Below are 15,454 nucleotides of genomic sequence, written 5' to 3' on the forward strand. Positions count from 1 at the left end.
TTGAGGAAGTCTGGTCCTAAGCCGACATGTTGAAGATCTGGATCTACTTTTTCTTCTATAATCTGCAGGGTCTCTTGTCTGATTCCGAGGTCCTTAATCCATTTTGAGTTTAGTTTCGTGCATGGTGAGAGATATGGGTTTAGTTTCATTCTGTTGCATATGGATTTCCAATTCTCCCAGCACCATTTGTTGAAGAGGCTATCTTTTCTCCATTGCATATTTTTGGCCCCTTTGTCTAGTATGAGAAAATTGTATTTATTTGGGTTTGTGTCCGTGTCCTCTATTCTGTAACATTGGTCTACCTTTCTATTTTGGTACCAATACCATGCCGTTTTTGTTACTATTGCTTTGTAGTAGAGTTGAAGATCTGGTATTGTGATACCCCCTGCTTCACTCTTTCTGCCAAGGATTGCTTTAGCTATTCTGGGTTTTTTATTCTTCCAGATGAATTTCATAATTGCTTGCTCTATTTCTGTAAGGTACATCATTGGGATTTTAATTGGAATTGCATTGAATCTGTATAGCACTTTTGGTAGTATGGCCATTTTGACAATATTAATTCTTCCTATCCAAGAACATGGGAGATCTTTCCATCTTCTAAGGTTTTCTTGAATTTCTTTCTTTAGTGTTCTGTAGTTCTCATTGTAGAGGTCTTTCACCTCTTTTGTGAGATTGATTCCCAAGTATTTTATTTTTTTGGAGGCTATTGTGAATGGGGTAGTTTTCCTAATTATTCTTTCCAAAGATTCATCACTTATGTATAAAAATGCATTAGATTTATGTGCATTGATCTTATATCCCGCTACTTTACTGAATTCACTTATGAGTTCTAAAAGTTTTCTGGTGGAATTTCCTGGTTCCTCTAAGTATATAATCATGTCATCAGCAAATAGGGATAGTTTGAGTTCTTGTTTTCCTATTCGTATCCCTTTAATTTCTTCGGTCTGTCTAATTGCTCTGGCTAGAGTTTCAAGGACAATATTGAATAGAATCCACAGGATTTCTTGAAGAAGTCTAGCTTTATCATTGCATATTATGAACAATGGGCTGGGGATATAGCTCAGTTGGTAGAGTGCTTGTCTCTCATGCACAAGACCCTGGGTTCAATCCCCAGTACCAAAAAAACAAAAAAACAATGTTTTATATTTTTGTGATACTTAGCAAACACATTAGCTCTGTCATATTCTCCCTGCTATAGAGAATGTACCCTGAGTTTGAGTTACTCTCATTTTATGGTTTTACTTATAATGTAAAAAATGATGTCAGTTTCAGTTATTTTAGGTCTCTATAGAAGAATAAAGATGGAAATAGTGAAATACTTGTGTGGACTTTTAAGTACATAGATAACAGATATTGTTGGAAAACTATTTGGAAGCCTGGCACAGTGGCACACATCACTGGCACTTTAATCCCAGTGGCTTGGGAGGCTGAGACAGGAGAATCACAGGAGTTCAAAGCCAGCCTCAGCAACAGCACAAACAAACAAACAAAACACCACCACCAAATAAAAAAAGAAAAAAAAAAGGAAAAAGGATTCAGAAATGTTTATTGGTGCTAATTTTTTTTTTTTTTTCAGAGAGATGTGGAAAAGAAATACTGATCCCTCCTTGGAAGGTGTATCTTTGTATTTTGTGTTTGTATGCATGCGTGTTTTAGAATCTATCCTTTTCCACAACATAATTTTTACATGTATGGTTTGCAAAGGCAGTATTACATGCATGGTCATGGTTGAGAAATGGCATCCCAGATCAATCTTACTGAGTTTCAAATGTCACCTCTCCTATGTCTCAGCTGTGTGACCTTGGGGTAAATTTTGACACTTCACTGAACTTGGTATCCTCCTCTCTAAAACAAGTATAAAATCCTCCTCAGAGTGATGATTTGAGGATTGAATAATATAATCCAGGGGAAGCCCTTAGCATTGTGCCTGGCACAAAAGTTATTAAAAATATTTGAAAATAGAGCTTACTTGTTTGGATGCCATATCAGTCTACAAAGTAATGGTATCTTTGTTTTTGCTCCTGCTGAAGTCGCATGTGAGTTTGGGAAAGCAGTTAGACTGTTGGGATATTTGCATATAAACATATTTAAAATACTTGTGAGGTTGTATTCCTTTCTGTTCGGATGAAGAAATAAGTATTTCTCCCAAGGAAGGGCTTCCTCAGAGAGTAATTAAAGAATGAATTGTAAAGTATAACCTTTGAAATGGCTTAATCCATGAATAGTAGAATGAAATAGAATCAGTATTTTTGTCTGTCCTATTTCATGATGCATGTTGGATTTTAACCTAGAGAGCAAAACATTTAATACAGTGGTTCCTGCTGCTGCTTTACACAGTGCATGATCAGTTTAAAGAATTCACTCTTCCAAAGCATTGTTACATAACCACATTCTAAAATAAGTTAGTAAATTTTATGACTGTTAATACCAATTAGTTGCTGTACCAAAATCTTAAGTAAAGGAAAATTAATACTGAGAATAAAACAGTGACTCAGGCACTTTAGGCAGTCAACAACAGGAGTGGGTTCATGATTACCCGTCTCTGTCCAATATGATTGGTTGGTTGGTTTGTTGGTGATTGAGGCTTGTTTTTTATGGGGTGGAGTTTTGATTTTGTTTTTGTTTTGCAGTGCTGGAGTTGGAACTAAGGGCCTCCAGCATGTAGTGCTTTACCACTAAACTACATCCCCAGCCATGGGGTAGAGATCTTGTAATACTGGAAGAACTAACTATAGGTCCTCCAGATATTTCTGTGTTAGTTACTACTAATAACACTTTTCATTCTCTTTCTGTGTTTTTTCTTTCTGCTGAGAAAATTTATTCTGGGAACTGTTAAATGCCTTAATATAGTTCTTTTTCTCATATAGTTAGTACAAGTCAGGAACCTTTATCTAAAAATTTACCTATTCTTTCTTTTTGTATTCCAAATTCCATTTTTGAGACAGAATTAAGGATGAGGTATGGGATTATCATTAATGGATTACTGATATATTTTATCACATTCTTAATTTGTTTCTTAAAATATCAGCTTTTAACTACCTCATTATTTATACAGAGCAAGGCACTGAAACAAATAGCAAGTTATGCCTATCTTGCTAACTACAGCTGGTGACATTCTGTTGCAGACGTTGTGGGGGCAATGGCATGATTTCATGAATAAATTGAATTTAAAACACAAGTTCTTCAAGGTTTTTTTGTCATGTATTTTTTCTTGTTTGTTTACACCCATGTTTTGTGTGTCATCTCAGGGTGGTGGCAGAACAAATAATAAAGCTTGGCATGTGGTCACCTCCTGCCTTTCCATTAAATACCCATGAAGATATTTAAAAATAAAAACAGAAGCTCATAACAGTGCTGCAAATTAAAAAAAATAATAATAACCATCAAAGATTATTGATAAAGTCCAAGGAGAATTTATTTCATTAGCAGGAATGGATTAACAAGCATAGTCTTGAATGTCATGCTTTTTATTCACTTTTGTGAACATGAATTGGACAAAATATGCAAAGGGAATAGGAAAAGACTTGAATCCATGCCCATTAGAGGCTGGATAGCAAAGAGCTGGAGTTCTCTATGCCCCAGTATTCCACATTAGCATCTATATTTCCAGATCATTTCAGAGACTAAAATGCCTCCAGATACAGTAAAACAAGAAGTAGAAAAGGATCGAAAGAGGCATGCATTCACCGAGAAGTGTGGGAGCAAGCTGTGCTAGGAAATGTGCTCTCTAGAGCCCACACAGGAAACGACAAGTGGCATGTGCGCCTCCCCAACTTCTTATTTAGAGAACCCTGCCCAGGCAGTCCAGCCTCAGACTAGCCAAACTCAATAAGAATCTTTGCTAGGAATCCAGGTTTTGAAATCAGGCTCAGACTACATCAATCTGTATTTGAAATTCAGATGGCTGAAGAATCCAAGTTCCCTTTTTGCTGCCAGATATTTGCCAGTCCTGGTGGCTCTCTTTTCATCCTTAGTTAGGGTGAAGCCAAAAAAAAAAAATGGAGGGGAGACACTATGAAAAGACATGACAAAAGAAAACATTTCCCTGAGGATGTAGAAGGAGCACCTAGATCTGAAGATGATTTTTTTTTTTTTTTTGTAACAAGCAGATGAAGACATTGGCTTAGTTTCCTGAAAGAGAACCATGAAAATATGACCTCTACAGAGAGAACAAACTGAAACAAGGCAAAAATTGCAGAAGTTGACTGAGATAAGGAAAGAAAATCAAGAAAGTTAAAATGGATCCAGTAACAAAATTGATGCAGCAGTGTGCCTGCTGTTTTAGGCACAAATGATGCAGTAGTGAACAAAACATATTAAATAGTTATGAAAGGTCCATCTCAAAGTTCTGAGGTTTAGCCTGGCGTGGTGGTGTATGCCTGTAATCCCAGCAACTTGGGAGACTGAGGCAGGAGGATCACAAGTTCAAAGCCAGCTTCAGCAACTTAGTGAGACCCTGTCTCAAAAATAAAATGTAAAAAGGGCTAGGGTTGTGGCTTAGTGGTTAAGCACCCCTGAAGTTTATAGTGAAAAATACTAAAAAAATAGGAGCCAGGAACATTTAAGTTTGCTAGAAGAAAACATTTCTAATTTCATTGATCTTTTGGTAATATTAGTTCAAAAAATATACACATTCCCCTCTAGATATATTCTGATAATTTCAAATTTTTATTCTAAAGAAAATGGAAAGTTCTAAGAGTAATAAGGCAAAAAATAAAAAGAACAAAAGCCAAATTGGCCACAGATGACTTTTCTACAGCACTGAATACTGGAAACCATCAGGGTATTGCTCCCCATTTAGAACCTCATATACTATTTACTATAATTTCTTTCTGTTCGAAAATGGCAGTCCTTCTTTTCAAACCCTTAATTTTCTTCCTCTTGGAAAAGTATATAGCATATGGATTTTGTTGCAAGACACTTCACTCCTATCTCCTTTAAAGTTGCTTTAATAAGCATATAGATTTACCACGTCAGTGATGTGAATGGTACCTTTTAGGGCTTTGTGGTACACACAAGCTTACAGGGACTCCCTCTGTAAGAATGTAAGACTTCCCTTTCTGCCAATTTTGCCATGCATGTGTGAGGATGTTCAGGAAAATACGATACTTCCTCAGAAAACCATTCATAAATCCACTCTGGCTGAATAAAAAATTAATGCAAATATTTCACTCAATAATGCATATTTCACCCAAATACATGAAAACCATAGGAGAAATGACTGTTGGTAAACAGTGAAGCCAATTCAATATGTAAATAAATATAGATGAACTTAATAGCTCATGTGTGTATAATTACAGATTTGACAGCCAAAACCTATTTTCAAAAATAAATTCATTTAACAAAGCAATATAAGATCAGGGTTTGTAACTTCAGGTTAATTTAAAAGTTTAAGCTCCCAATAATTTCACCTTGTTCTGGCATAAGAATAGTAGACTACACAGGACTGAACTGGAGATGACTAGAAAGCTCTGAAAGCAAACCTAGAATATGTATGTGAGGATATAAAATATAACAAAGAACTAAAATTCCATACCAAAGGGGATTGGGAAAATTGATTCTGTATTTAGAAATGATGTTAAATCTAGATTTGCTCATTTTGTCATATTAAAATAAATTACAAATGGATAAATATTTAAGGAAAGACATTAAATCATTAAACTATCCAGGCACATAAATGTGGATAAATACCAACTGCCCTAAAGTTAAATGAGGAGTTTGGGAACAAAAGTAGTGAACCTAATTACAAAGGCCTATATCAATAAGTTTGATTATATAATAACAAGATATATTCAGCAACAACAAAATTTTTCCTAAGTAGTTCAATAATCATGTTAACCTGGGGAAATTTTGGTAAAAGTTTTCATCCATGAATCAGCAAGAAAAAAAATTTACCCTAGTAGATCTCAATTGCATTAAGCAGGTGATAAAAGAAAACTTTTCTAATCTCAGTGAATTCTAGAGATTCTTTAAATAATTATATGTCATTTGGCATTGGTCGTAGACTGGGTATTCTCATACACTGCTGAAGGGAACTGTGAAGTGATAGTTTTCATTGGCAGTGTGGCAGTATGTATTAGGACCCTTTAACATTATATTCATATATAATTGAACCAATTGTCTTGCTACAGAATTTACCTTATGGAAATAAAGATGCAGGTGTTGAAGTTGTTCATTGATAGACTGGTTAAATAATCATCCATTAAAAATGGTGGTTTAGAAATGACAGGTCAAAATGTTGCTTGTACGGTATCAAGTGAAATAAAAGCAACATACAACAAGATGTACTACATTACTATTCCAATTTGAGAAAGATTTAATGGAAGAAAATATGCCAAAATGTAGCAAGGGTTATATGAATATTTTTGATGTCTCATTATACTCTTTTATTCCTTTTATATCCTGCCACTTTCAAGTAGCCTGAAGACATCAACACTTCTATTTGATGGGTCATGCGTATTCCGGTCGCCATCTCAGCTCTTTGTGCCCTTTCCTCTCCCCTTTTTCCTTCACTTTCCTTGACAGTGTCTACAGAGTGGTAAGAAAGAGAGTTTTGGAACCAAGAATTGGAGGGCTATGGAGGAAGAGGTTCTGGTTTTTTACTTTCTGGGTTCTTGCTACTCTATCCCAGGCAATTGATTTCCCAATTGGAAAACCATTAAAGAATGACTTTCCCTCTGCCTTTTTCCTTTGCAGGAAACACATGAAATTGTCGCAATCAAGAAATTCAAGGACAGTGAAGGTATACATGTATTTTTTTCCTTTATTAAGATTTTGTAAATGAAGTGTGGAAGAGGTGGGGTTTAGCTGGTTATGCCCTATCCCTTCCTAAGATTTTAAAGTCATATTCTCAGAAAGTGAATATAACTTATTACCATGCTTTGGGTTAAAAATTTAGTTCCTTCCCTGTGAATCTTTTCGTATCTCCTGATATTACAACATTTATTATGTGTTTTAAGGTACAATCAACATTGGAAATCTTGCTTCAAGGACTGGATAGAAGTCATCTATGCTATTTCCAAATATAATTAAAATGAAAAGGCTGATTTAAAGTAAATGCTTCTCTGGGTCACATAAGTAGCAAGTGTTTTGTGAAAGCTTTCTGTACTGGTTCCTGTGCTCCCCAGCTCCTAGTCAGAGTTAGAAATGCAAGGATAAATGGGAAACAGTATCAAGGGGGCAATTTTATATTTAGAATCACTCATTTGAAAAATAAAAGTTTTTTGAGAAGAAATATCATTCTTTGAAGGTCTTGATCACACATCCAGATCATTTCAAATAGAATATTAAAATTACTCTATGCTGGGTAAGAAAGTTTAAAATATAGCAATTCAGTAATTCATTAGGTTTTAATTCTCTACCATTGGCCAGCCAAAGATAACCAACTGATCTTGAAAATCTGTATGACCTTTAAGGAGTTGTAGGCAGTGTTTCTTCAGACGTTTTTGGACAGAGAATGCCAGTAGAAATACATTTGTATCCAAACTCAGTGTCCACACACATACTGTACTATATCTAACTGAAACAGAAGTATCACAAACTACTTTATTGTACTAATGTGAGGTACTCCATTTTCTGTTCCATTCATATAAACTCAGATAAATGCCTATTTGTGGCATCAGATACATTGATTCCACTACTAATGAGTCACAACTTGCCATTTGAAAAACAATGACCTAGGGGTAAGAGGTACTAACATTGCATCAACCTTTGAATCAGAAGTGTGAAGATTGCCATCACAGCCTGCCTTCCTCAGCACAGCTGAGGAATTAAGCTCTGTAAGACACTAACTTCTGTATTTATGAATAGCTTCTCCTCACCCTCACCCTCAGATACTCGGCTGACATAAAATAACTAAAAGGACTTGCAAACAAAAATGTCCCAGGATAGATTCAGTACTATTTGATGTAACCGAATTCTGATGTGCTGGTTATGTGGAGCACATGCATATCATCTGGGAACTTTAGCAGCCATTGAAGAGGGCAACCTTAAAGGAAGGCAATGGAAAAATGCTTTTAGCTTATTCTGGGCTGGGGTGAGTGCAGGGGGCATGCTTCAAAGGTTGTGCTGTGGTCTAAAGGAAGCAGTAGCCCTGTGCCAACCCACCGTGAGACCATTGGAAATGAGCTCTTTGAGCAATGACTTTGGACTAACGACAGGCGGCCCAGAGACAAATGATGATCTCCTAAAAAGAGTGGTTGCATCAGTAGATGAAAGCACAACCTTCAAATTCGTGTAGAGACTTCTAGCTGTGCATTCATCTTGCAGGGCACATTGGCAAGCATCAGATATCACCAAAAATAATAATTGTCATTGGGTTTTTAAAAAGGAGTGCAATCTAGGCCATTTGTACCATTGCTTTAAAAAAAAGCTAAATACCATATTCTTCACAGTCTCTGTCTGATGCATACCAATGATTTGCTACAATTATACTTTTTTATTTGTTCTTTTTAGTTATACATAACAGTTAAGTCTATATTGACATATTTATACAAACATGGAGTGTATCTTACTCTTAATTAGGATCCCAGTCTTGTGGATGTACATGATAGTGAGATTCACTGTGGTGTATTCATATATGTACATAGGAAACTTATGTCAGATTCATTCCAGTGTCTTTCTTATTTCTATCCTCCCACCCTTCCCTTCATTCCCCTTTGTCTAATCCACTGAATTTCTATTCTTCCCCTCCCTGCCATGTTATATATTTTTACCTGTTATGATACCTTCAGAGTGGCAATCAGTGGTATTATCTGCAGAAATTTATTACACACCGAGACAGGTACTGAAAGGGCAATAAAGATAACTCAAGTATCTTATGACCTATTGGTAAAATTAAGACCTGTAAGTAAATAATAATAAAACAATTAAAAATGGTGCCTGAATAGAGACGTAGTTCATTTTGAGGTAAAAGAGATTGTGTCTAGCTTTGGCATCCAAAGGTATGAATATAGTCTAGATCTGTCCTTATTTCTCTGAGTTGACAAGTCATTAATTTGCTGTGCCCTCATCTCTGCCAGACCATTATTATTCATCATTCCACACTGGCATGGAGCCCCGTCACCTATCCCACTTCGTTAATGTACACCTATGTACACCTGCGCATACTTTTAGAGGGACACTTCCAAAGCATTTCTGTGATAGAATCTGAAGACATATCCAATTATTCATAAAATTTTTAGTTCCATCCTGTTATAGGCCCACTTTCCTACTGTTTCCAGTTCTTCCTGGGATATCTGCTATTATTGTCTGTCTTTTATCCTTTTCCTCCTGCCAGAGTAGTGTCTTACTTAATGAAAAGGAAGAGTACATGTATGGTGAACATTTTTGGAGTGTGGAATGTACATAAATAGTTTCATACAGGTGAGGCTGCCCAACTCCTGGGTAAACCATTTAATTCTGAATCAGTTTATTATCTTAAATTTCAGTAAAGCCTGTTATAATAAAAGGTATGGTGTCATAATAATATTGCCCTTATTGTCATGTAGCTCTTGTTCATCACTTTTATTACTCTGAAAATATTCTTTTGATATTGCAATAGTGATTATTCTAAGTTCAGTGTTTAAAAATCTTTGTAAAGATGATGGTATAATTCCATAAAAACAGCATTAAACTGAAGTAGGATCTGTACTTGGTCTGACTGATGTTCATCCTAATCAAGTATTCTCTAAATGATATCAAGGGACATTTTGTGAGAGTATATATTACCTTCTGGTGAATTTAAAAGATTCTGATAATATACTACCACCTTAAATCCGTATGTAGCCACAAATTTATATAAAACATCTCCAAGGCTACATGTTAATGTAGACCACTATTTAGTTCAAGAGGTCCATATTATCCCAGGATATCAATCACTATTTAAAATGGGAAACAAAATTCCATAGTAAATAAAATTTTACATTGGACTAAAATTATGAAGTTTATTTTATAGTTAATATAGTTGAGGTTAGAAGAATCACTTTTTGGGAAGAAGAGTAATTTTTATAATAAAATTGTAGATGAGGGCAACGAATGACTTCCACAATAAAAAGAGGGTCATTAAAAGAATATTCAAAAAGTTTTGTCAGTTTTCTCTTCATTTTTTTATATTCCTGTCTTTCTGTCTTCATCTTTTTCAGATTTTTTATTTTCTAGTTGTTAGCTGACATAATTCTATTAGATCATTTTTTTCTTGGTGTCTTTTACTATAATTCTCCCTTGAAAGACTGATACTGCGGGGTGAGAACAGAAACTCTTGTTAAAAGGAAGGACTGTGGCCCGGGATTATAACTCAGTGGTAGTGCATGTGCTTAGCATGTTTGAAGTCCTGGGTTCAGTCCCCAGCACCAAAAAAAGGGGAGGGGTGTGTGGCATGGGAGTGGGGGTGTGTTTGATGGCAAATTTTAATCTGAGATCACTTCATTATTCAGTTTTTTCCTTATTTTGATGACTTTTGCTTCTTGACATTTCATCATGAATTTGAAGTCTCAGTGAATTCTTAGCAATACCTAAATGATGGTATTATAAATTTATCAATTAAGTTTCCACAGAGAAATGTTCTAGTAAACACAAAACAACCAGAAGTCTTCAAATTATTTGCTCATTATTTGGATTTTCTAAGAGGAAAAAATGACCACAGACTATAAAGATAATAGAGAATATTTAGTTAAAAGGTACTTTTCAGACTATGTATAATTATGAATTTGGCCTAATTATCCTACTCTTCCTATAATTCCAGTCTTCTACAATGAGATTTGATGTTCACAAGATATTATTCTGTCACTGTTGGTTCATCAGTCTCATTGGCATGTACAAGAGTTTGTTGCCCCAAACTCATTAAATGATCTAAGAGCACTGATTTAGACTAGATGGCTTTGGACCAGCAAGAATTAAAAATATTGTCTTCTGAATCTTTATTTTAGGAGAACCTGTGATCTAGAATTTATCTTCGGCCCACATTTGGATATTCCTCTTGATTCTTTGGACTTTCCTCTTTTCTTGAATGTACAAATGATGGGGTGAGGAGAGTTCCTCCCTACTTGTCACTGGACCTGGGTACATGATGAGGGAGGGGGCTGACTCCAGAGAGCTGTGCAGCAGTCCATGTTTAATGTGGAATTTTGGTTGAGTCTCTGACTTTATGTCAAATGAAATTGCTTGCTTTTCATATCCTGCTGCTTATGTTTTCTATAAATACTTTTCTCTTAGATGGACATGTTTATTCTTCTTAATTATTAGAACATGTTTCATTGATCATCTTTTCTGTCCTCCAAGTTATTTCTTTCTTGTTTCTACCCAAACACTAGAAAAACCTATACTTTTGTATCATGGTACAAAACAAGAGTTCATAATCTTGAGTTATTAAATTCAAGAGCCTCAGTTCTCTGTGAGAGAGGTCTTGAAATAAAATTTCCAATCCTTGATTAAGCAAAGAATTCAATTAACTGGGCTTGAGCTCCCTGGCTAGTCATGGTTTCACCACATATCCTTTGCATGTCCAAAATGGATCACTTTCAAATCCCAGGGATTGTTCTAAGATTTGGTGACCATTTTGTACCTCTTGTGACTTCATGAATTTCCACTGTCCTTTTACCGGTTCTTCATCTCTGAAGATTGAAGGGTCCTCATGGGTACGTGAAACTGTAGCACCAGCATTCCAACATCCCTGACCATGTTAATTGCCCTGCTGCTGATGTCCCTTCTTGAATTAGGACAAACAGAATCAAACATGGTGCCCCAATGGTTTCAAACAAGGATGGATTGATTTTTCTTTTTCAGTATATCTGTTTTAAGGCCTGTTTTGGGGACCTCTTTGGCTATACAAAAATGTCAGGTTTGTGATTTCATAAAGTAGGTTATAGCTATTCCTGGATTTCTTTTCCAAGCCCACAGTTCTTTAAAAATAGAGTTACAATAGAGTTTCTGCTCATCTTTAGGTTCTTTTCATCACTTATTTATCTTTGAATTTCTTTTGCTCTTATGATCTTTTTTCTTAAAAATAGTTATCTTTTACTTTAGTGAATCTTTTGATTTTTTAGGTGTTAACTTGCCTCACTGGTAGCCCTATGAAAGTAGGTCAGATTTTTGTTTGTTCTTACCTAATGTCCTTTTTTCTGCCATGTCACCCAGTTCTCACTCAGTGGAGTTATGTATCTATCTGCACATAACTTTGTCGGAGTAGCCCTGCCTTCACTAAACCCTCAGTGATAACTGGTGAACAGTTCAGCCAGCATGCACATAAGCAGGTGTTGTGTAGAAGTGCTGACTCTCAGAGCTCGATGAGACCTTGAGGGTAATCCAGTGTAACCCTAGCTGCAATTTATTGTTGACGAATTTGTATGTGATTAACTGAGACTAAAATGCAAACCCAAGATCTTCACTGAGTTTTTCTTCCACTTGTACTTGCTGCTTGACCACTTAACTTTAGCAGCAAGTGGCCAAGTCTAGTAGCAGAGTGTAAACCCAAAACTGGGTGTTGTAACTCTTTCTCCAAAGCTTGTTGTGTTACACCACTGCCACCTATGTCCCTGTGTTTGACTCAGTCTGTGACCTCCTCATCCTGAGATAGTTAGCTATCCTTTCTAGCCTTGGTTTCTTCATTTGTAAGCAAGAGGAACTAGCCTGGATAGAGAACCCACAAGGATTATTTCAACTAGAAGAGAGTGATTTTTGTGCTATTTTCACCTTTAAAAACTGCCCCACTGAAGCAATTTACTGCTTTCTTCTCCTCTAGGTAGAGAAGTCCATGCACGTGGAGCATGTATTCCTTTTCTCCATCACTTCATCATTTGCTGCCTCAATTTTCATCATAAAGTGCAGGACAGGCTGGGAACCTTAAAAGTACTTAGAGAAACAAAATTATAGGATGTTCCCATTAATGAAGAGTGCACATTTTGCCTGCACTTCGGGAATTAATAACTCCATTTCCTGCCTGCTCTCATTCGTTACAATTTTAATGCTTAAGCACTTACCTCCACTTTTATTACCTATGACTGGCATAAAGTAAAGAAGCATTCATTTCCTAAAAATAGGCTGCTAAAATGAAGTTGTTTTGGCACTACATGCTAGTTGATTTAGTGTGCTTCTTTTTGCAGGGTCATTTATCTTCTCTTCATAACCATTGTTAAGTGAAGTCAGTATAGATTTGAATGATGCATAACAAAATACCAAAATTCATTGAGGCTTAGGCTTATAATCAGTAAAAATTTTAATGAAAAGAAATAATTATTAGATTTGGAAAAGGTCATAAGATTGGGGATGCATTTATTTATTTACCGATGGAAAGTTAAGTGGCTTGCCCAGAGTGACTGTCACACTGTTAATTAGTTAAAAGACTAATTAGTTAAAAATCTAGATTTCTGTAGTCTTGTTCCAGTGTTCCTTCTACTAAAGCCATTCTGGTTCAGATATTCTGAGGTGGCTTTATCCATTAGCAAAGTGAAACAGTCACAGATTGGTAATACAAAGCGCCCTTTTTTCACTTGCTTTACGTGTGCCAAGAATTCACCAAGCATTTGATTAGAGAAGATATACCAGCTGTATTTACTTAGTACCACACAGCTCCAGCATAGTTTATGGGTGTTCTCTCTTTTTTTTTTTTTTTTTGGTCCTGGGATTAAACCCCTGGGCACTCTACCACTGAGCTATATCCCCAGCCCTTTTTATTTTTTATTTTGAGACAGAATCTCACTAAGTTGCTGAAGGCCTCACTAAGTTGTCCAGGCTGGCCTCAAACTTGTGATCCTCCCACTTCAGCCTTCCAAGTTGCTGGGTTTACAGGTGTGTGTCACCATGCCCAGCTAGTTTTCGGATACTCTTAAGGATTTTATACACACACCCATATACATTCTTGACCTGAGTACTATCAATTTTCTAGAACCTCCATTTTTGCAGTCACATGTTATAAAAACAACCAATCAGAGGTGAATTAGGGAAAATAAATTCAATTTGTCTTATGTGATCAGCAGCCTATTCAAAGTTCCTGAGAGAGAAGGGACTGAAAGTGCTATACTCAAAACTGAGAGGGCAGGGCTGGGGGTATGGCTTAGTGATAGAGTGCCTGTATGGCATGCCTAAGGCCCTGGGTTTCATCCCCAGTACCAAGCAAAATAACAAAACAAACAGCAACAATAATACATACACACACACAAAACGAAGAGGGCAAAGTGCCTATTGTTTGCCATCCTGTTATTTTGTTTTCGCTACCTCTGAAGTGAAGAAGAGTTAGCCACACGTGAGCAAAGATCTCATGGTCCTAGCTGAAGCATTCATGTAGGAAGTATTTATTGTTCACCTCTTTGCAGCAAGTACTGTGCTGGTTGGTGGGGTGTATATTGTTGAATGGAAGAACTTAGTCCTATCCTCCTAAAGCTCTGGGTTTAGCAGAGGTGACCACACAGGTGGAACAACAGTAAGCAACAAATACATATAGGTTGAGCATCCCTGATCTGAAAATCCAAAATTGTAAATATTGCAAAATCTGAAGCTTTCTGAATGCTGACCTGATGCCACAAGTGGGAAATTCCACACGTAATCTTACATGACATGTCATAGTCAAAACACAAGTGCACTAAAAATCATATAAAGCTACCTTTAGGCCATGTGTATACAGTGTATATCAAACATATATGAATTTCGTGTTTTATCTTGACTCCCAGTCCCAAAATAAATATCTCATTATCTATATGCACATATTCCAAGATCTGAAACACTCCTGGTCCCAAGCATTTTGGGTAAGGGATGCTCCACCTATATTTAAAAAAAAAAAAAATTAAAAAAATAAGTAATGGCAAAAGAAAAGCCCAGAGTTCTGTAATAAGGAATAGTGGGGATGGGGCCAACTTGCCTCAAGGTCTGGGAAAGGTCTGGGAAGCACTCTTGAGGAGTGATATTTAAAAGAAAACCATGGGCTGGGGAGATAGCTCAGTCAGTAGAGTGCTTGCCTTGCAAGCACAAGGCCCTGGGTTCGATCCCCAGCACCGTAAAAAAAAAAAAAAAAAAAAAAAAAAGAAAACCTGAAGGAGCCTGCAGCCCTATAAAGAGCCAGGGTGGTAGACTGAACATTCTGGGCACAGGGAACAAATGCAAAGGTCCTGTGGCTAAAAAATAAGGTTCAGGGCTATTTTGGGAACTGAAAACCTAAGATGATAAAGGGAGAGAGGAACACAAGTTGGGAGTTCCTGGTATGGCTTCTTTTGTAGACTGGTGGTGGTCCCCCAGGCTGCAGCACCTGGGGCTCCTGTAACACTAACCATCACAGAACACCTCTTCCCTGGCTAGGCCCCATTTTGGAGAACAGCTGGCCCTGTGTCCCCTCACAGTCCTTGAAGCCAATTCAAGAAGTCCCCTGATTGCATCTCACTCATTCGCCTTACCAGGTGGCATCTGCTGTCTTGTGCTTTTCCCCCAATGCGGGTGGGGCTTGTTCACTGCTTCTACCACTGTTGGCCTTTCCTGCCCCTGGTTCTTGTCT

The 15,454-nt window shown here is 36.7% G+C and overlaps 1 protein-coding gene across 1 annotated transcript in view; it reads left to right on the top strand.

Moving 5' to 3' along the window:
• The window catches only part of Cdkl5 (cyclin dependent kinase like 5), a 166,983-nt gene that overhangs the window by 97,540 nt on the left and 53,989 nt on the right, over positions 1–15,454 (top strand). The window contains exon 4 of the mRNA XM_047535091.1: positions 6,697–6,742. Coding sequence (XP_047391047.1) covers positions 6,697–6,742 — 46 coding nt within the window. The remainder of the gene's footprint in view (positions 1–6,696; positions 6,743–15,454) is intronic.

This window comes from Sciurus carolinensis, chromosome X (assembly GCF_902686445.1).
Source record: "Sciurus carolinensis chromosome X, mSciCar1.2, whole genome shotgun sequence".
Lineage (NCBI taxonomy): Eukaryota > Metazoa > Chordata > Mammalia > Rodentia > Sciuridae > Sciurus > Sciurus carolinensis.